This window comes from Anomaloglossus baeobatrachus, chromosome 5 (assembly GCF_048569485.1).
Source record: "Anomaloglossus baeobatrachus isolate aAnoBae1 chromosome 5, aAnoBae1.hap1, whole genome shotgun sequence".
Taxonomy (NCBI): domain Eukaryota; kingdom Metazoa; phylum Chordata; class Amphibia; order Anura; family Aromobatidae; genus Anomaloglossus; species Anomaloglossus baeobatrachus.
In genome coordinates, this window is record NC_134357.1 from 365,178,353 (window position 1) to 365,199,987 (window position 21,635).

A 21,635-nucleotide genomic window follows, 5' to 3' on the forward strand; every position below is an offset into this window, starting at 1 on the left:
CCACGCTCCTGCCGCCGGCCGGCTCCACGCTCCTGCCGCCGGCCGGCTCCACGCTCCTGCCGCCGGTCGGCTCCACGCTCCTGCCGCCGGCTCCACGCTCCTGCCGCCGGCTCCAGGCTCCTGCCGTCGGCTCCACGCTCCTGCCGCCGGCTCCACGCTCCTGCCGCCGGCTCCACGCTCCTGCCGCCGGCTCCACGCTGTAGCGCGATCAGCTGAGCTGTCAGAGGTTACTCGCGGCCACCGCTGGATTCGGCGGTGGCCGCGGGTAACCTCGGTGACAGCTCAGCTGATCGCGCGGCTGTCTTCATTAGCTGCATGGAGGTGACCGGAGCGGCGGTGTCTGCTGCTCCGGTCACCTCCATGCAGCACTGCTGGATGCGACGCTGGAGCATGCTGGATTACGCCGGACATGGAGGGCTTTGTCGGGGTTAATAAATTGGTAATGAGGGAATGTGTTTGTGTTTTTTATTTCTAATAAAGGATTTTTCGGGTGTGTGTGTTTATTTACTGTAATTTACAGATTAATCATGGAGGGTGTCTCATAGACACCTGACATGATTAATCTAGGACTTATTGGCAGCTATGGGCTGCCAATAACTCCTTATTACCCCGATTTGCCAATGCACCAGGGTAAATCGGGAAGAGCCGGGTACTGTCCCAGATCTGTCGCATCTAATGTATGCGGCAATTCTGGGCGGCTGCTGACTGATATTGTTAGGCTGGGGGGCTCCCCATAACGTGGGGCTCCCCATCCTGAGAATACCAGCCTTCAGCCGTATGGCTTTATCTGGCTGGCATTAAAATTGGGGGGGGACCGCACGCCGTTTTTTTTAATTATTTATTTATTTCTAATTTTTTTTTTTTTCCAATTCAACAAGCTTTATGGGCTTGTTTGAACTGAAAAATACATGAAACAATTGTTGACAAAACTGCAGCCAAAAACGCACCAAAAAAGCAGCAAAAATGCACCAAAAAAGCACCTACATTTTTTGTGACATTTCCAGGCTCTCTCTGACAAGGTGCAGTTTTGGCTGCAGTTTTGGCTGCAGTTTGTGAACACGAAAAAGAAGCACCGTGCGCATGTAGCCTTAGGCTACATGCGCACGCTGCTTTTTTTCCTGCTTTTTTGCTGCTTTTTTGGCTGCAGTTTTGTCAGCAGAACTTTCTGACATCTGACTTCCCAGCAAAGTCTATGAGAAGTCAGATTTGTCATGCGCACACTGCAGTTTATTTGTCAGCGTTTTTTTTGTCAAAAGTTTGTGACAAAAAAAATGCACCATGTTCATTCTTCCTGCGTTTTTGTCAACATTTGTCACCCATTGAAATCAATGAGGGCATCAAAAACGCAGGAAAAATGCATGCTAATCAAAAGTGGTGCATTTTACCTGCCTTTTACCTGCGTTTTTGCTAGCAAAAACGCAGGTGATTTGTCAGGAAGTGAGGTCAGGCAAGTGGTCCCGTCCCGTCCTCCACGTGTTCCCCGAAGTACCGCTGTCCCCAGGGGAGATGATGTGGAGGACGGGACTATCAGCAGCTGAAAACATTGATTTTTCCCTCTTGCTGCTGCCGCCGCCGCTGATAGTCCCGTCCTCCACGTGTTCCCCGAAGTACCACTGTCCCCAGCGTGCACGCACAGGGGAGATGATGTGGAGGACGGGACTATCAGCAGCGGCGGCAGCGAGAGGGAAAAATCAATGTTTTCAGCTGCCAACGTCCATCCCCCTCTCGCTGCTGCCGCCGCTGATAGTCCCATCCTCCACGTGTTCCCTGAAGTACCGCGGTCCCCGCACAGGGGAGATGATGGACCCCTCTCACCGCCACCGCCGCCGCCGCTGAAAGTCCCGGGCTCCACGCTCCTGCCGCCGGCCGGCTCCACGCTCCTGCCGCCGGCCGGCTCCAGGCTCCTGCCGCCGGCTCCAGGCTCCTGCCGCCGGCTCCACGCTCCTGCCGTCGGCTCCACGCTCCTGCCGTCGGCTCCAGGCTCCTGCCGTCGGCTCCACGCTCCTGCCGCCGGCTCCACGCTGTAGCGCGATCAGCTGAGCTGTCAGAGGTTACTCGCGGCCACCGCTGGATTCGGCGGTGGCCGCGGGTAACCTCGGTGACAGCTCAGCTGATCGCGCGGCTGTCTTCATTAGCTGCATGGAGGTGACCGGAGCGGCGGTGTATTCTGCTGCTCCTGTCACCTCCATGCAGCAGAGCTGGAAGCGACGCTGGAGCATGCTGGATTACGCCGGACATGGAGGGCTTTGTCGGGGTTAATAAATTGGTAATGAGGGACTTTGTTTGTGTTTTTTATTTCTAATAAAGGATTTTTCGGGTGTGTGTTTATTCACTGTAATTTACAGATTAATCATGGAGGGTGTCTCATAGACGCCTGACATGATTAATCTAGGACTTATTGGCAGCTATGGGCTGCCAATAACTCCTTATTACCCCGATTTGCCAACGCACCAGGGTAAATCGGGAAGAGCCGGGTACAGTCCCAGAACTGTCGCATCTAATGTATGCGGCAATTCTGGGCGGCTGCTGACTGATATTGTTAGGCTGGGGGGCTCCCCATAACGTGGGGCTCCCCATCCTGAGAATACCAGCCTTCAGCCGTATGGCTTTATCTGGCTGGCATTAAAATTGGGGGGGAACCGCACGCCGTTTTTTTAAATTATTTATTTATTTCTAATTTTTTTTTTTTTCCAATTCAACAAGCTTTATGGGCTTGTTTGAACTGAAAAATACATGAAACAATTGTTGACAAAACTGCAGCCAAAAACGCACCAAAAAAAGCAGCAAAAATGCACCAAAAAAGCACCTACATTTTTTGTGACATTTCCAGGCTCTCTCTGACAAGGTGCAGTTTTGGCTGCAGTTTTGGCTGCAGTTTGTGAACACGAAAAAGAAGCAGCGTGCGCATGTAGCCTTAGGGGGTGCTGCATTTTGAGAACAGAGCACTTATGCATCCTAGTTGTGACCTAGTGCTGTCTATTTTTTCACTAACTGCTAAAGTCAAGTGCAATCATTGTTTTAATTTTTTTTACATAAATCAATAGTACACATGAAATGAGCAACTTTGTAATGTATCTTATCAGAGAAATCTGCTTCTTTCTCTCCCAGAATTGATCAGTTATTATCAAAATTCTCAATTCTAAGGTAAAATTTGTATTTAGCGAAGACTTTCCCATTACTGAGATAGGATATGGTGGTTGGTGCTGATGAGATTCTATGATGACGGGAGGAGCTAGCGGAAAAGGGAGGAGCCATATGCAGAGGGAGGAGCTAGAGGCAGAGTTCTGCTCCTCGTCTATGTACATAGAATCTCATCAGCACCAACTGCCATCTCCTATCTCAGTAATGGGAAAGTCTTCACAAAATACAGATTTTACCCCAGAATTGAGTATTTTGATAATGATTGATCAATTCTGGGAGAGAAAGAAGCAGATTTCTCTAATAAGATACATTACAAAGTTGCTTACGTTCATGTGTATTATTGATTAAAAAATGCTATAAGCTTTGCATGATCGGTATAAATTGTGCAGATATATGACGAATACTTCCCTGTTACCAAGCCGTTCTCCAGCTGACTATAGTGTTCTCAAATGGGATAAGGGCAGAAGGTCCAGGAAAATCCCAGCCCCAGATCACCATTGTCTGGAATATTTCCCGTGCTGAGGGCCGCCATAAACCTTTATATACAGATCTATGCCTGCATGATATTAGCCATTTGTAACTTGCTAATTCTCTTTCTCTCTTTTCCATGCAGCTCAAGTACCAGACAGTGATGAACAGTTCTTACAGGACCTGCAGTCGGAGAATCGTAAGTAACCATTGTAGTTTTTACTTCCAGTGTAATGGGCGGAAATAAAAACACAAATGAGAAATAAGACTCGATTGTGAGTGAGGTCAGGAAAGGGGGGTTAACGGTTTCAAGACCGGAGGAAAGTTTCCATGGGGTAGCCGGTGGAATGTAATGTTTGCGGCTGACATTCCTGGTAACCATTTGCAATGTTCTTATTTGTGTAGGTGTTAGGATAGTTTTTGGGTTTTTTTTGATGGAGGAAAATGAATATAAGGTCCTGACTGGGAACTTAGAAGCGATTTTGTTTTAATTAATTGTGGTAATCACATGGATATACATATATTGTGATCGTCTGTTATGGCCAGAGTTGTATCTGTAATGCATGCATGGTGTCGCTTATCATTGGTATATAGGGCACCCATCTGATAGATGGGCCTATCTGGTGCAATAAAAACCAGTGCTGTTATAGACTATGTAGATGTAATCAGTGATGAGCAAGCACTACCATCCTCAATACTCGTAACATTTAGTGATGACGGAGGACTACTATGCTCGGCACTCGTAACGGTTAGTGATGAGCGAACACTACAATGCTCGGGTCTCGTAATGGTTAGTGTTGAGCGAGCACTACAATGCTCAGGTGCTCAGTACTCGTAATGGTTAGTGATGAGCGAACACTACTATGTTCAGGTACTCGTAATGGTTAGTGATGAGCAAGCACTACCATGCTTGGTACTTGTCACTGTAAGTGATGAGTGAGCACTACCATGATCGGGTGCTGGTATTCGTAATGGTTAGTGATGAGCGAGCACTAGCACGTTCGGGTACTCAGTACTTGTAACTATTGGTGATGAGCGAGCACTACCATGCTCGGGAGTTTGGTACTTGTAGCAGTAAGTGATGAACGAGCACTACAATGCTTAGTACTTGCAATGAGTAGTTAAAAGGAACCTGTCAGATCCCCTATGCCCTTCAACCCAGCAGCATTCATGCCTATATGCCCAAATTCCCTTCCTAACAGCCCTATATAATGCTATTCACTAATAGGAATGTTTAAAAAAAACAAAAAAAAAACCCCTATCCCTATGCTAATTCGGGCCTTAACTAGTTGAATGAGCGTTGTTTCCCAAGACTAGTCGTTCCTTATTCCATGTTATCGCTTCCACAGGGACATGATAACATGATTTCCATGAGTCAATGTCACCACCAGCTAATGCAAATCTTGCGCATGCGCGCGACCCATTTCAGCTGGGCCCATGTGCTTCAGAAGCAGGGTGCACGCCTCATTAGGTGCACTGTGCATGGCCAGGAGGTCAGAAGACAGCTCACACACATATTTTCTGAACTTCCGGTCATGTGCAGTGCACCTAAGGAAGCCATGGAAGCATACAACCGGCTTCAAAGATGCACTGACACATTTGAAATGAGCCGTATACATGCAGGAGATTACCAGTAGGTGGCAGTGATGCCGACTCATGGAAATCATGTTATCACGCCCACAGGCGTGTGATAACATGGAAAACGGGCCAACTAGACTGGACAAACAACGCCCCTGCAACTAGTCAAAGCTCTAATTAGCACAGGGAAAGTGAGGCTTATAAGTCATTTTGGCATACAGGTATCAATGTTGCTGGGTTGGACGGCATAGGGGACCCGACAAGTTTTCTTTAAAGCTTGAATGGGCATGACTCACATACCCAAGTATAATGAAAGCAAATGGGGACCTCATTTTTCTGGGAAAAATGCTGAAATTCCCCATTGACTTCCATTATACTCAGTACTCACTCAAGTTGTGCCCATCCGAGCATTAGAGCATTAACTGCTTGTTACGAGTACTGAGCATCGGAGCATGGTAGTGCTCGCACATCAGTATTATCAACGAATTATGTTGCATGCTTTGCCTATGTAATTTCACTGCCTGCCCCGGAGTAAGGCTATGTGCCCACGGGGACAGTGTCCTGCGGATATATCCGCAGGACATTTCGCAGGAGCTCCCAGGAAACAGCTCCACAACTTTTGTCTGTTTCCATGCTGCGGAATGTCGTGCGGATATGGTGCGGGCATTCTGCATTGAGGATACAGTACCATGGCTTCGGCACTGCATCCTCAATGCAGAACAAGTGCTGCCGTGATCGGGGTGTTCATACTTACCTCCATCATGCAGCACCTCGCTTTCCGGCAGCCGGGTCACTCTCTCAGCGTCTGCAGGAGAAGGTGGGTGGGCCTGAACTAGCTCCAGCTGTCACATGACCGGAGCTCGTGCAGGCTCCGCCCACCTCTTCCTTCCTGTACCTGGATTCACCGCGCTTTTGTGCACCGGACGGAGAAAGTGACTCCGGTGAGGCAGGTAAGTATATGGGACCCTGCGGAGAAATCCGCAACAATAATTGACATGCTGCAGATTTTTCCGCACGAAAATCCGCACGATTTCCGCTGCGGATTTTTCCGGGCACAGCATTTCCCAAATGCCATAGAAATGGCTGGGGAGTTGCTGTGCTGCAGATTTCTGGAAAATCCGCGGCTTTTCCGCGAGAAATCCGTGGCAAAATCCGCGCATTTTCCACAGCGTGGGCACATAGCCTAAAGACTCTGTTCACATGTCCTCTCAGACTTTCTATTTGTCTGTTGTCTTTTAGGAACAGACTAATGGAATAATAATAATATTTGTTCATTTATATAGCGCTATTGATTCCACAGCGCTTTACATACAGTATATCAGCAACACTGTCCCCATTGGGGCTCACAGACTATGTTTCCTATCTGTATGTTTTGGAGTGTGGGAGGAAATCCACGCAAACATGGGGAGAACATACAAACTCCTTGCAGATGTCATCCTTAATGGGAATGGACCCTAAGTCCCCAGTGCTGCAAAGCAACAGTGTTAACCACTGAGCCCCCATGCAAATAAGTGAGCTATCGCATTAAGTATCTAAACACAAGCACAAGAACCCATTGATTATTATGGGGTTCATTTAGTAGAATGCAAAAAGTCCAACATGCAGGACGTTTTCTTCCATCCTGTAAAACTTTTTTCCGGAGCTCATAATAGTGAATGAAGCCCCTTTGCTTCCGTTTACATAACCAATGCCGCGGATCGCTTATTTCACTTGTCTGTTCCTAAAATGGAATATATGCGCGAACATGTGAGCATAGCGTAAAGCTGCGTGAGTGGAGGGGTTATCCTACTAGCGCTAGCATCAGATTATGAAGTAATTACATTGCAAGTCCCAAGGTGGTCATTTTTCTTCAATCAGTCATTGATCAGTAAGTGTCCAAGTCTAATGCTCTGCAGTGATTGTTTCAGGGAACCTCAGTGCTTTCTAAGGCTGCTTTCACACATCAGTTTTTTGCCATCAGGCACAATCCGGCAAAAACATAAAAAAACGGATCCGGCGTCTGTTTCCGCCGGATCCGTTTTTTCCCCATAGATTTTCATTAGCGCCTGATGGCCTTGCGTTTCATCCGTTTTTTGCCGGATCCGGCAAAATGTACAGTCATATGAAAAAGTTTGGGCACCCCTATTAATGTTAACCTTTTTTTTCTTCATAACAATTTGGGTTTTTGCAACAGCTATTTCAGTTTCATATATCTAATAACTGATGGACTGAGTAATATTTCTGGATTGAAATGAGGTTTATTGTAATAACAGAAAATGTGCAATCTGCATTTAAACTAAATTTGACAGGTGCATAAGTATGGGCACCTCAACATAAAAGTGACATTAATATTTTGTAGATCCTCCTTTTGCAAAAATCACAGCCTCTAGTCGCTTCCTGTAGCTTTTAATGAGTTCCTGGATCCTGGATGAAGGTATATTTGACCATTCCTGTTTACAAAACAATTCCAGTTCAGTTAAGTTTGATGGTCGTCGAGCATGGACAGCACGCTTCACATCATCCCTCAGATTTTCAATGGTATTCAGGTCTGGGGACTGGGATGGCCATTCCAGAACATTGTAATTGTTCCTCTGCATGAATGCCTGAGTAAATTTGGAGCAGTGTTTTGGATCATTGTCTTGCTGAAATATCCATCCCCTGCATAACTTCAACTTCGTCACTGATTCTTGCACATTATTGTCAAGAATCTGCTGATACTCAGTTGAATCCATGCAACCCTCAAGTTTAACAAGATTCCCGGTTCCCGCATTGGCCACACAGCCCCAAAGCATGATGGAACCTCCACCAAATTTTACTGTGGGTAGCAAGTGCTTTTCTTGGAATGCTGTGTTTTTTTGCTTCCATGCATAACGCCTTTTTGTATGACCAAACAACTCAATCTTTCTTTCATCAGTCCACAGGACCGTCTTCCAAAATGTAACTGGCTTGTCCAAATGTGCTTTTGCGTACCTCAGGCGACTCTGTTTGTAGCGTGTTACAGCTTCTCCTTGTGCAACGAGCGCTGTATTGTTGACCGATGCACAGTGACACCATCTGCAGCAAGATGATGCTGCAGGTCTTTGGAGATGGTCTGTGGATTGTCCTTGACTGTTCTCACCATTCTTCTTCTCTGCCTTTCTGATATTTTTCTTGGCCTGCCACTTCTGGGCTTAACAAGAACTGTACCTGTGTTCTTCCATTTCCTTACTATGTTCCTCACAGTGGAAACTGACAGTTTAAATCTCTGAGACAACTTTTTGTATCCTTCCCCTGAACAACTATGTTGAATAATCTTTGTTTTCAGATCATTTGAGAGTTGTTTTGAGGAGCCCATGATGCCACTCTTCATAGGAGATTCAAATAGAACAACTTGCAAGTGGCCACCTTAAACACCTTTTCTCATGATTGGATACACCTGCCTATGAAGTTCAAAGCTCAATGAGGTTACAAAACCAATTTAGTACTTCAGTAAGTCAGTAAAAAGTAGTTAGGAGTGTTCAAAACAAGAAATTGATAAGGGTGCCCATACTTATGCACCTGTCAAATTTTGTTTAAATGCAGATTGCACATTTTCTGTTAGTACAATAAACCTCATTTCAATCCAGAAATATTACTGAGTCCATCAGTTATTAGATATATGAAACTGAAATAGCCGTTGTAAAACCCCAAATTGTTATAAAGAAAAAAGGTTAACATTAATAGGGGTGCCCAAACTTTTTCATATGACTGTACTTGTCCGGCGGCCGGATGAAACGTTGAAGTGAACATTTTTGTGTATGGCAAAAAAAACGGATTGCGCCGGATCCGGCGCCATACGGCGTGTTTTATAATGGAAGCCTATGGATGCCGGATCTGGTGTAATGCGGCAAAAAACGGATCCGGCTCCCGAATTCGTTTTCTTGAACTGAGCATGCTCAGTATCACACCAGATCTGTCAAAAAACTGAATGGACTGATGGAAAAAACTGATGCAACTGATTTGTTTTTTCGCCGGATCCGTCGCATCAGTTTTTTTGCCGGATCGTGCCTGATTGCAAAAAACTGATGTGTGAAAGCAGCCAGCATGACAATTTGCTCTATACATTAAGAAATAATATTTCTAAATATTTCCATCAGAAGATATTGAGGTTGTAGAACAAAAAGGTCTAACCTAATGTGGTGGTTGATAGCACTCCAAAGTAGTGGGCTGAGTTAAAGCATCAATCCAGCGTTTGTTTTTTTTTATTGCATAGCTTGAGTGGTGCTTTAAATGTAATGGTAGCTTTACACGCTACGATTTCGCTACAGCGATCTCATTGGGGTCACGGATTTTGTGACGCACATCCGGCCGCTGTAGCGCTCTCGTTGTGTGTGACTCCTAGGAGTGATTTTGGATCGTTGCAAAAACGTCCAAAATCGCTCCTCGTTGACATGGGGGTCCTCTCCCAATTATTGCTTCTGTCGCTGGGGCGAAGTTGATCCTCGTCCCTGCGGCAGCACACATCGCTACGTGTGACGCCACAGGAACGAGGAAGCTCTCCTTACCTGCCACACGCCAGCAATGAGGAAGGAAGAAGGTGGGCGGGATGTTCGTCCCGCTCATTTCCGCCCCTCCGCTTTGATTGGGCGGCTGCTTAGTGACGTCGCTGTGACGCCGAGCGAACCGCCCCCTTAGAAAGGAGGCGGTTCGCCGGTCACAGCTACGTCGCCAAGCAGGTAAGTACGTGTGACGCTGCCGTAGCAATAATGTTCGCTACGGCAGCGATCTCCACATATAGGGGCGGGTGCTATCACGCTCACCATCGCTAGCATCAGCTAGCGATGTCGCAGCGTGTAAAGCCTGCTTTAGTCCCCTGTCTTATACCCGCCCACGGGCATCTTCATCTGTTTCCAGCGTTGCTCCGGTCAGTCTCGAACATTTTGTGACCTGCTATCAGCTCCAGTGTTTCATGGAGCACTCCAGAAGTCACAAATCAATACAAGTCTATGAGAGCCGCGTTCTGACTCTCATAGACTTCCATTGAGTGCTTGTGACATAACTTTTGACTTCCAGCCTGTCACAAGTTATGGGCACAAGATGGCGCTGCAAGACTGGAGCGGTGTTTAAAAAGGACAAAGCCACCGGGGCTGAGTATAAGATTGGGGCGAGGGGCTTAGATTTAAAGCACCACTTCAACGCTGAAAAAACAATAAGAAAAAAAACACATGTATGTTCTCAAGGATTTTGCAATGGATTGCGCTGCTAAAATTGCTTGAAATACAGTATTTGAAGTGGATTCTGCTCCAAAATTCACATTAAAATGGCTTTAAAGTCCTCGTAAAAATGGCGCATACCCGAAATGTAGAATGCACTAGCCACAATGCACCATGTTTTTCGGATCCTAGTAAATGTTACTATTGTTTTATTATTCTGGGCCGTAGACACATCACAATTTTTATGATTTGTTATTGTTTTCTAACGAGCCTTTAAAATAAGAATAAAAAAATGAAATTTGTGGCTAGTTGTGATGTTTGGATAACCGGTTCAGAGAGGGAAGTTGACTTAGCTACAAACAACCAGTATATTTTCTTAAGGTGCGGAGACAAGTCGTTTGTAGTCTTCTAATGGTTGAGCTCGAGATTTGTAGCTACACTTACCCGCTAAATGCTCCGGCCCTTTGCACCATGGACCTGCCCAATACTAATGTATGTGATTCCATTAGAGGTCATTAGTGCTCAGAGTTCCCGCTCCTCACGTGGATGGAGGACATAGACTCTGTATTGACTGGTTATAGGACACCAGCTGCACGCCAGGCACAGCAGGCAGGCTTTTAGCCATGCTGATTTGATAAAAGGAAAAGATTGTTTATTCGGCTCTGGTTTCAGACTCCCACGTATGTAAAACTTGGTTGCAAGTTATTTCCGGGAACTGCATGGAATCAACCGGGTGAAAAAATTAAAACTGTAGCAATCTGGGGTTAAATGCTATAGGTGTGTAGGTGCCAATACAGTATTTAATGAAAGTGTGTGTCGATGTCTGAGGGTCGGTGTCTGGGGCCCGGTGTCTGAGGCCCGGTGTCTGAGGCCCGGTGTCTGAGGCCCGGTGTCTGAGGCCCGGTGTCTGAGGCCTGGTTTCTGATGCATGGTGTTTGGGGCCCGGTGTCTGAGGCCTGGTGTCTGAGGGTCGGTGTCTGAGGCCCGGTGTCTGAGGCCCGGTTTCTGATGCATGGTGTTTGGGGCCCGGTGTCTGAGGCCGATGTCTGAGGCCTGGTGTCTGAGGGTCGGTGTCTGAGGCCCGGTGTCTGAGGCCCGGTTTCTGATGCATGGTGTTTGGGGCCCGGTGTCTGAGGCCGATGTCTGAGGCCTGGTGTCTGAGGGTCGGTGTCTGAGGCCCGGTGTCTGAGGCCCGGTTTCTGATGCATGGTGTTTGGGGCCCGGTGTCTGAGGCCGATGTCTGAGGCCTGGTGTCTGAGGGTCGGTGTCTGAGGCCCGGTGTCTGAGGCCCGGTTTCTGATGCATGGTGTTTGGGGCCCGGTGTCTGAGGCCGATGTCTGAGGTTTGGTGTGTAAGGTTCGGTGTCTGAGGCCCGGTGTCTGATGCATGGTGTCTGAGGCCCGGTGTCTGATGTCAGCCTTTCTCTCTGTTATGGATGCAGGCTTTTCTAAGGCTTTATGTTGCTCCCATAACAGACTGTTTCGGAAGTGTCTGGTCTGGCCTGTAGGTGTGTCACGCTTAGACTTGTCCCTGAACAATGTACATTGCTTTGTGTGTGCCCTCGATTTAACCCCTTTATGGCATAGCTTCGCACTATTTTTTTTTCTACGCCTTCAGTCTGACAGTCGTCCTTCCTATTTTTAATAGCTCTGGAAGAGTAATGGTTAAGTGTATATCATTTCCAGCTGCAGCATCATGATGTGGCATTACTTTATTTTTTTTTTTGTACTCTTTCGTCTTTTTTTTTGTTAACGTATAATATGAAGATTTACTGTATACTGCAAAAACAAAAAAAAACAAATATGCTTCTCAGAACCATAGCTAACGCTAGTGAAAGCTTTATACAGGAAAGACATATAGATATTTTATTAAGCTAAAAAATTAAAAAAACTATGTAGAAAACTTAGGATCTGACCATTTTTAGCTGTTGCATCTTTCAAAAAGTTCTGACAGTTGGAAGAAGGGGAGGAAAAAATACTTTCTACCTACATATCTGTATGTGCATGCGAGTTGTTGTGCGGGGTTTTTGTTTTTTTTGTCTATCTTCGCCGTTCAATTTTTATTCTCCTTCAAAACACCTAAGATTTATTTGTTTGTTCTGTCACTATATGTAGCCCACAACTAGATTTTTCCATCAGTAAAGCTGTTGGTTGTTTTTTGTTTTTTTTTTTGCATGGCAAATTATTGTTTTTTACTTTTTACTATGGTGGGGTATATATGATCTTGATTCTCTTTATTCTATAATTGGGAGTGAGAGTGGGGAATGCAGGGCAAGAGAAATGCCAATTCAGCCATTTCAATAAATACATAAATATATTACTGCACAGATTAAGTGCCAATGAATTTTCTCTTTTTTGGAGGGGGCGAGATTTAAAGGGAACCTGTCACCAGAATTTTCGCTATTAAACTATACGAATCCCCTTCTGCAGCTCCTGGGCTGCATTCTAGAAAGGTTCATCTTGCTACTGGCCACCCTTTCAGACCTAAATAACAACTTTATAAAATCTTACTTTTTCCTATGGTAATGAGGTTTGCTGGCCCGGTGGGCGGGCTGTATTTCGTCTGTTATCCCCCCTCCTGCTGCTGTTCACCGTCCCCCAGTGTTCATTTACATAGATGAGGCCGCCGCCCTCATGTTCCGCAGTGCTCCTGAAGTCTCGCGCATGCGCAGTGGCACTATCGTGGACTGAGCGCTGTTTTTCAGGCGCGAGATTATGGGCGGCGCTGTGAATGTCATCACCAGCGTCATCCAAGTACCCGTCCATAATCTCGTGCCCGCGCTTTTACCTCTGCTTCTACCATTATGCGCTCTACTGTACAGGGAAGTGGGTGCCAAATGGTAATTGTACTGGAGCCCACTCTGTGACCTGGATTAGGCCATCCTGAGATCAGATAGGCACCGTTCACCCTGCTACCCATCTATTGCAGAATAAAATGAACCTGTGCCCACCAGAAAATGTATCTGTGGAATTCGAGCGATATTCCTGCGGATTCCTGCCCCCCGTATCCCCACAGTAGAAAGGCAGGAAAATCCGCATGAATAATTGACATGCAGTTCTTTGCGGCTGCGGGAAATCCGCAGCCTATTCCGCAGGTGCAAATTCCGCAGCATTGAAACCGCACTCCCCAAATCCAATAGGATAACATGGGGAGTGTCTGTACTTGCGCAAACCTGCGGATTTATCTGGAAAATTTGCAGGTTTTCCATGGCAAAATCCGCAGGTATTTTCTCCCGTGGGCACAGGGCCTTAGGTGGCTTTCTTCTTTTATTGTATTGCTTCTGTACCACCCTGAGAGGGGCCCGGACGCTTCCTCCGCTTGCTCGGGCCGAGCCGCTCGAGGTCCGGGCTCGGGTTGTCGGTGGCACGAGTGCCTCCGGACCGGGGGCCACATCACTCTTGTTAAGGGGAGTAGGCAGTGGGAGGATGGTGGTCGTGTAACGGGTCGTGACGCCACCCACGGGTCGTGGTGACTGGAGAAGCACCACCGTTGCGGCTGAAGTAAAGGCGAGCTCGTCCGGGATCGGTGTTGCGGCCGCAGCCGAGATGTTAGCCCCTCCGTGGGTACGGGCGGTGTGTCCCGGGGCCCGGTGGGGGACTGTAAGAGTTGGTGGTTGTTGTAGTCGGAGTGCAGGGCGCCGTGCCAAGGTGTAGTGTGTCGTGCCCGGATGACACTGGTGTACTCACGATTAATTCACACTGAGTCACTGGTAAACCAAAGTTCGGTAGTGGTCGGTCCTCGCGGCCGGCTGCTGATGTCCCCTGTGGAGTTGATGGTGGCCCCTTTTCCCGTGCACCTCTGGATGTTTGTGTTTCGGCTCCCCTGCCTAAGCAGTGGTAGCCCGCTCCCCGGCGTTGAGCTGCCGGAGGAGCCCAAGGTTGCCCGCAGGCGCTGGCCTGTCGGGTGTTTGGCCCTTGGCGGTGGCGCTCACCCGGATTCGGTGGGCTTTTGCCTTCTTTCGGGACTTTGGGTGTGGATGAACCCATGAGGTCCGGCCAGCAATCAGTCAATTCGCCTATACTCAGTGGCTTCTAAGCTAGGACGGGGTCTCAGTACCCTTCTTGTTAGTGCTCCGGTACACGTTTGACTCCCCGGTTCGGGACCGGCGGGCCACAACCCAGGCCCGGTCCGTACGGTTCCGCCAGTTGTTGTACCGGTACTCCTGCAGACTGCCACCAACGCCTGCCTGCCTGACGTTCTCTAAGGGGCCCAGGCTCCTACCCAGGTCCCTGACAGCTGCTCCACTACTACTCACTGTCACTGTACAAACTCAACTGCTTGAACTTCCTGCCCCAGGACAGTAGTCTCCTCAGTGGGCATGTCTTTCCGCCTGACTCCGCCCACTTGGTGTGCTCTACTTGCCCTGAGGGAGGCATCAGGTCTCCCTTTCGGGTGACATGTGTGTGACCTCACAGGGGATGGGGGTGTGTGTGTATGTGGCTGATGTAATTACCTGTGACCCCTGGGGTCCAGGGCGTCACACTTCTAGCTGGAGGCATATTGCATATTTACATTCCCATAAAGAATCCATAGCAGGTGCCTTGTCTGGTCTATGGTAGGTATGTCGCGGGCAGAGGAGGGGACGCTGCGCTCTCCCACTGCTCGGTTCCGGCTGCGGCTGCCGCTGATGATCGGTGGTGGCTCGAGCAGTGGGCAGGATCCCGGGGACTCGAGCGGCGTTCCTCGCCCGTGAGTGAAAAGGGGATTTGATTGTGGGGATTGGATATTGTCCGTGACGCCACCCACGGTTGTGGTGATATTGGTGACACCACCGCTGCTCTGTATAGGGATCCCGGGAGCGGTGACAGGGAGCAGCTTTGTTGTTATTCCTCCCCTCCGTGGGTAGGGGGGTTGGTTGTCCCGGGGCCCGGTGATGGAGCAGGGATGGATGGCAGGCCAGGTGCGGGGCCTGGCAAGGTGCAGGGTTACGGGGGCAGCGCTGTGCCGCGCGGCACGGTGGTACTCACTCAGCCAGTAACACACACGGAGTCTCTGATGAAACAAACGGCTGGATGGACGGGTCCCACAGACGGCTGCGGTGTTTTTCCCCTGACCCCAGGTTGGTAATGTAAGTTCTTTCCTGCACCTTCCGTACGCTCCTCCTGCGCTCCGGTTTCCAGCTGGCTCCCCGGTTCGGTACCGGTGGGCCACCGCCCAGCCCTGGCTACCTACGGTTCCACCAGACTGTCTTCCCGGCTCTCGCAGACGGCCACTACCGTCTGCCTCACTGGCTGCACGAGGGACCTAGGCTCCAACCTAGGCCACAGTCTGCGTCTGCCTCTCTGCAGACCTCCTCTCTCTTCCTCTCCTGGACTTGTCTGAACTTGTTTCCTGCCTCAGGCCAGCTAAACTCCTCGGTGGGCGTGCCCATCTGCCTGACTCCGCCCACCTGGTGTGTCTGTCTGAACCCGAGGAAGAAATCAGGTCTCACTGGGGATGACTGCTGTGAACTGCTGGGGGTGTGTGTGTGTTGTTACCTGGGCCCCTGGCTTGTCCAGGGCGCCACAGGTACACCCTACAAGCATCATTGGCAAAAATCTCCCATTTTCTACATGAACATATAAACATAAAAATGTTGTAATAAATTGTATAATCTATTTAATCCGATTTTCTTTTGGAGAATCTTTTTGATATGCGTCCACCATGCTGGTTGGTAAATGAAGGCCGGCATATACAGTCCATAGAGATGTGCTAATCCTGCTGCTGAGGACACAGTAGACTAATGATCTGCTCCTCCATGTCCTCTTAGCACTATGCAGCGATTACTGTGCATTTACAGATAAAGGAAAATGGCAAATCCATCTGCCTGACTACTTTATCTGCATTTGTTACTTAGTTAATTCTCTTTAAGGGCTTATAAAATATTAACACAGCAATAAAGGGAATAGCTCTTAAATACTTCATTACAATATGTTTGTTCTCTTTAGTTTATGTTTTGAGGAGGAGGCCTGAAAACACTCGGTAAGGTTTCTGTGCTATGAAGATTTTATAATGGTCTACCGGGGAAAGCCCCAATGTTTTCCTGAATTTAGGAGACACGTTTCATAGCCTAGGGCCAATTGCTGGTCCTCAGGACTCGGAAACGTCACTTATGAATTGTCTACATCACAACCAGCTCTTCACAATTCATGCTTATAGAAGAATGCAGAGCTCCTGTCCTTTCCTGTCGGGGAGACGACGCACAATCCTCTCTCTCTCGGGAACGCTTTCTAGGCCTCACTAATGGTCTATTTGTGAAATATCTCCTGACAGACATTTCTATTCTCCTTTCACGTAAAGCCCATTATACACTAGCAGATATTCATTCAGTATAATTAACATCATTTTGGTCTCTGAATTTCAAAAAACAAAATTTACCGTATATTAATAATGGAAAACCACTTATAGTGTTGGTGGGCCATTCACATGACTACACTTTAAAATAAGGGAAAACCCAACCCTTTAGCTATGGTATCCATGGTAGTTGTCAGTTTTTGGTAGACCATTTATAGTGTGAGTGATGGTGGAGATCATGAGAGCTTAAAGGGCTATCCCACTAATACACTTATCACCTATCAACTGAGGTTTCAAATTTCCACCTGTGATTGGAAGGGTGGTGTGCTTAGGTGACTGGCTCAGTTTACTGTGGGCACTGGCACTACTGTCCCCATAGATCCATAGTAAATGAAGCATGGTTATACATGCACATGATCCTTCCATTCACACCGGACTTTTAAACCTCCTCTCTTGGGGTCAGACATGGTCCTTGCAGTCAGACCCCTGTCACTCACCTTCCCATTTGTAAGTTGTCAACAACTGCGAAACTTAATTTTTGGGAAGTCCCTATCACATGATGTGTGTGTATGTGTGTGTCTTCCTATTGTAATACGCTTCCCCTGGAAACATGTAATTATAGTTCTTTACACATACTGATTAAATGACCACATCATAGGTTTGAGCAGAAAACCTTTCAGAAACTGAAGACAAAGTGGTATAAAAGGGGCCTATCAAGTTCTTAATTCATACCTCCCAACTTTTAAAGAAGGAAAAGAGGGACAAAGTTTGCTACGCGCGCCGCGGCAAATTTTTAGGCCACGCCCCCTAACCACACCCATTTCACAGTCACGCCCATATCCACTCCCCATCCACACCCATTCAGCACAAACACGCAGGCAGCCGGCGGGCCTCCAGCATGGACACGCAGGCAGCCAGCGGGCCTCCAGCACGGACACGCAGGCAGCCGGCGGGCCTCCAGCACGGACACGCAGGCAGCCACAGTGAGGCGGCCGGTCGCCTTCACAGACAGGCGGCCGGCCGCCTTCACAGACAGGCGGCGGGCCGCCCGCACAGAGAGGCGGCCAGCCGCCCGCAGAGAGAGGCGGCCGGCCGCCCGCACAATGAGGCGGCGGGCCGCCCGCACAGACAGGCGGCAGGGGGGCGCCCGCACAGACAGGCGGCAGGGGGGCGCCCGCACAGACAGGCGGCAGGGGGGCGCCCGCACAGACAGGCGGCAGGGGGGCGCCCGCACAGACAGGCGGCGGGGGGGGCGCCCGCACAGACAGGCGGCAGGGGGGGCGCCCGCACAGACAGGCGGCAGGGGGGCGCCCGCACAGACAGGCGGCAGGGGGGCGCCCGCACAGACAGGCGGCAGGGGGGCGCCCGCACAGACAGGCGGCAGGGGGGCGCCCGCACAGACAGGCGGCAGGGGGGCGCCCGCACAGACAGGCGGCAGGGGGGCGCCCGCACAGACAGGCGGCAGGGGGTGAGGGGGGAGGGAGGGAAATCAGCGCTGGGGAGATTAGTTTACTGTACCAGCAGCAGCACAGGCAGCGCTCCTCTCTATGCCACGTCTACTAGGATGGTAGGAGGGAAAAGCAGGGAGGCGGAGAGAGAGTGGGTGGGCGGAGCCCGGGAGCCGGCCGTCCCGCCCGTGGCAACGGGACAAACAACGTAAAGCGTGAAAGTCCCGCTGTATCCGGGACGGTTGGGAGGTATGCAGCATGTTAGAATGTGTACATAAGATCCCGCTGGTGGTGGCCGCAGCTTATAGGCCCCAAATCTGGTGACAGGTTCCCTTTAAAGTGAACCTGTCAGGTGCAATATGCACTCAGAGCCAGGAGCAGTTCTGGGTGTATATTGCTAATCCCTGCCTAACCGTCCCTGTATACACTAGCATAGATAAAGAGATCAAGAACAAATATTTTTAAAGATCTTATATCTTATGCTAATGAGCGCGGGGACTAGTCACAAGGGCGTTACTTCACTTGGCTAGTCGGCTCGCATAGCATGTTAGCATGTTATTACGCCCCTGTGTGAGTACTAACACGCTATATGAGCCGACTAGCCAAGTGAAGTAACGCCCTTGGGACTAGTCCCCGCGCTAATTAGCATAAGATATAAGCTCTTTAAAAATACTTTTTCTATAGATGCCTTTATCTATGCTAGTGTATACAGGGACAGTTAGGGAGGGATTAGCAATATACACCCAGAACTGCTCCTGGCTCTGAGTGCAGATTGCACCTGATAGGTTCCCTTTAAAGGGAACCTGTCACCAGAAATTTAGCAAAAAAAATAAAAGATTCCCCTCTGCAGCTCCTGGGCTGAATTCTGGAAAGGTTCCTGTTGCTATTGTGCCCCCTTTGAGACCTAAAATAATACTTTATGAAGTCTTACCTTTTTGTATGCAAATCTGTTTTTATGGTCACGGGGGCGGGCTGCCTGGCGTCCGTTATTCCCCCTCCTGCCGCTGTACGCCGTCCCCCATTGCTCATTTCCATACATGAGGACGCCTTCCTCATGTAACTGTCCTCCTGAAGTTTTGTGCATGCCCAGTGCCACTCTCGCGGGAGTAAGCACTGTGCAAAGTGTGAACGCTTTTGAGGTGATTGCGCAGGCGCGAGATTATGGGCGGCGCTGTGATTGTCATCAGCAGCGTCATCCAAGTACCCGCCCATAATCTCGTGCCCGCGCTTCTCACTCTGCCTCCACCGTTATGCGCAAGCACTGGCCATATGAACCACGTTACCTATTATCATGGGCGCGAGATTATGGGCGGCGCTGTGATTGTCATCAGCAGAGTCATCCAAGTACCTGCCCATAATCTCGTGCCCGCGCTTCTCACTCTGCCTCCACCGTTATGTGCAAGCACTGGCCATATGAACCATGTTACCTATTACCGTGGGCGCGAGATTATGGGCGGCGCTGTGATTGTCATCAGCAGCGTCATCCAAGTACCTGCCCATAATCTCGTGCCCGCGCTTCTCACTCTGCCTCCACCGTTATGTGCAAGCACTGGCCATATGAACCACGTTACCTATTATCATGGGCGCGAGATTATGGGCGGCGCTGTGATTGTCATCAGCAAAGTCATCCAAGTACCCGCCCATAATCTCGTGCAAGCAGTAATAGGTAACATGGTTCATATGGCCAGCACTTGCGCATAACGGTGGAGTCAGAGGGAAAAGTGCGGGCACGAGATTATGGGCGGGTACTTGGTTAACGCTGCTGATGACAATCACAGCGCCGCCCATAATCTCGTGCCTGCGCAATCACCTGAAAAAGCGTTCACATGCGCAAAACTTCGGGAGGACAGTTACATGAGGAAGGCGTCCTTGTGTATGTAAATGAGCAATGGGGGACTGCGTAAAGCGGCAGGAGGGGGAATAACGGACGCCAGACAGCCCGCCCCCGTGACCATAAAAACACATTTGCATACAAAAAGGTAAGACTTCATAAAGTATTTTTGTAGGTCTCAAAGGGGGCACAATAACAACAGGAACCTTTCTAGAAGCAGCCCAGGAGCTGCAGAGGGGAATCTTTTATTTTTATTGTGAAATTTCTGCTGACATGTTCCCTTTAACTGGTAGGGGAGCCAGGATAAAGCAGAGCTGAAGCTGTTGGGAAGCTAGGACCCAGCAGCTCTGCTCCACAGGCAGGAGACCACTGATCGGTAATAGAAGCCTGCAGATGTCACTCTGCATAGGTTATTGCCAGTGCTATCTGCAGGAGATAAGTGCTGATTGCACGGTCTCCTCAGCGTCCTGACTCCCCGCGTGTCTGCAGCAGTGAGAAGCCGCACAGGGGGAGTCAGAGAACAGCTGCAGACAAACGCAGGCTCCGGGACTGGGGGGGGTCGGCTCTGGTGCAGGGGGGGGGGGCTCTGCTGCAGGGGGGGGGGTCGCTCTGCTGCAGGGGGGTCGCTCTGCTGCAGGGGGTGATTCATACCTCAGCAGCAGTCACAGGAGTAGGTGCGCGCTCGGCTCTGTAATGAATAGTAGAAGGGAGAAACAGCGAGGCGGGGCTACAGTGGGTGGGTGGAGCCGTGACAAACAGCCTCACGGGCGGGACCCGGGATCAAAGGCTCAGAAGAGGGACTGTCCCGCTGTATCCGGGACGGTTGGGAGGTATGCTTAATTGGCTATTTAACCAATCATATGAATAACCATCCTGCTTCAAGGAAAGTGTATGGCTAAAATTGGAGTTAAAGTAACTCTTAGGGCTTGTGCACATGACCGATCCTCTCCTACGAGTCCTATCCGTGGTTTTCACAGATAGCACTCATACCTGTAATATTGTATAAGGCTGTGCACATGTCCATTTTTTTCTTTTCCCCTTGGGCCAAGTGGTCTGTAGGGAAAAATCAGAGACATGCTGATTTTGATCAGTGGAGTTGGCTCAAAACCGGCAATTTGAGTCAATGAGTCTATTGGACTGCACTCTGATGACGACAGAGTGCGGTCCGATTTTTCAGACTGACAGAGTAGAGAAGGTGGAGAAATGGGGAGATAAAAAGACAAGTATCAGAAAACTGATGCCACTCTGCTCAGAATATTCAGACTTCTTTCTTATAAGTGGAGAAATTGGTCGGGTCACTTTACCCAGACTGTGATCAACACATAAATGACCAAGTAGTTTTGGGGAGGAATTTGCAAAAGGAGTTGTCTTACAGCCCATTTATTGGAGATTCATATTTTGTAGTAATTTCTGATGTTACTAAATAGGTTTCAATGACCACATTCAGATCTTTGCCCTGGGAAATGAACACTAGAAAGAAATCAGGAGCCATCGCTAGTCTGGATTATGTTTCATCACACAGAATTTCCCTTTGATTTTGCTCGGGATAATTCTGTTTACAGGCAGCAATAATATTAACAGTCTGCCCCTGAAGGAAGGAGCGTCCCTAGTGAGAACCTTGCAACTATGTTACACCATCCCCTGACATTTGTCACATGGCTACACTGGAAAACTGCAAACAAGCCATTTCCAGTGAGTAGTGAGAGGACCAATAAATACGTCATTGCCTGGTGCCTAATTATTTTA

General features: G+C 49.0%; 1 protein-coding gene across 4 annotated transcripts in view; it reads left to right on the forward strand.

Moving 5' to 3' along the window:
* The window catches only part of ETV4 (ETS variant transcription factor 4), an 81,734-nt gene that overhangs the window by 33,627 nt on the left and 26,472 nt on the right, over positions 1-21,635 (forward strand). For all 4 annotated transcript variants that reach the window (XM_075347591.1, XM_075347594.1, XM_075347592.1 and 1 more), the window contains one exon: positions 3,755-3,808. In XM_075347591.1, the coding sequence (XP_075203706.1) occupies positions 3,755-3,808 (54 nt within the window). The remainder of the gene's footprint in view (positions 1-3,754; positions 3,809-21,635) is intronic.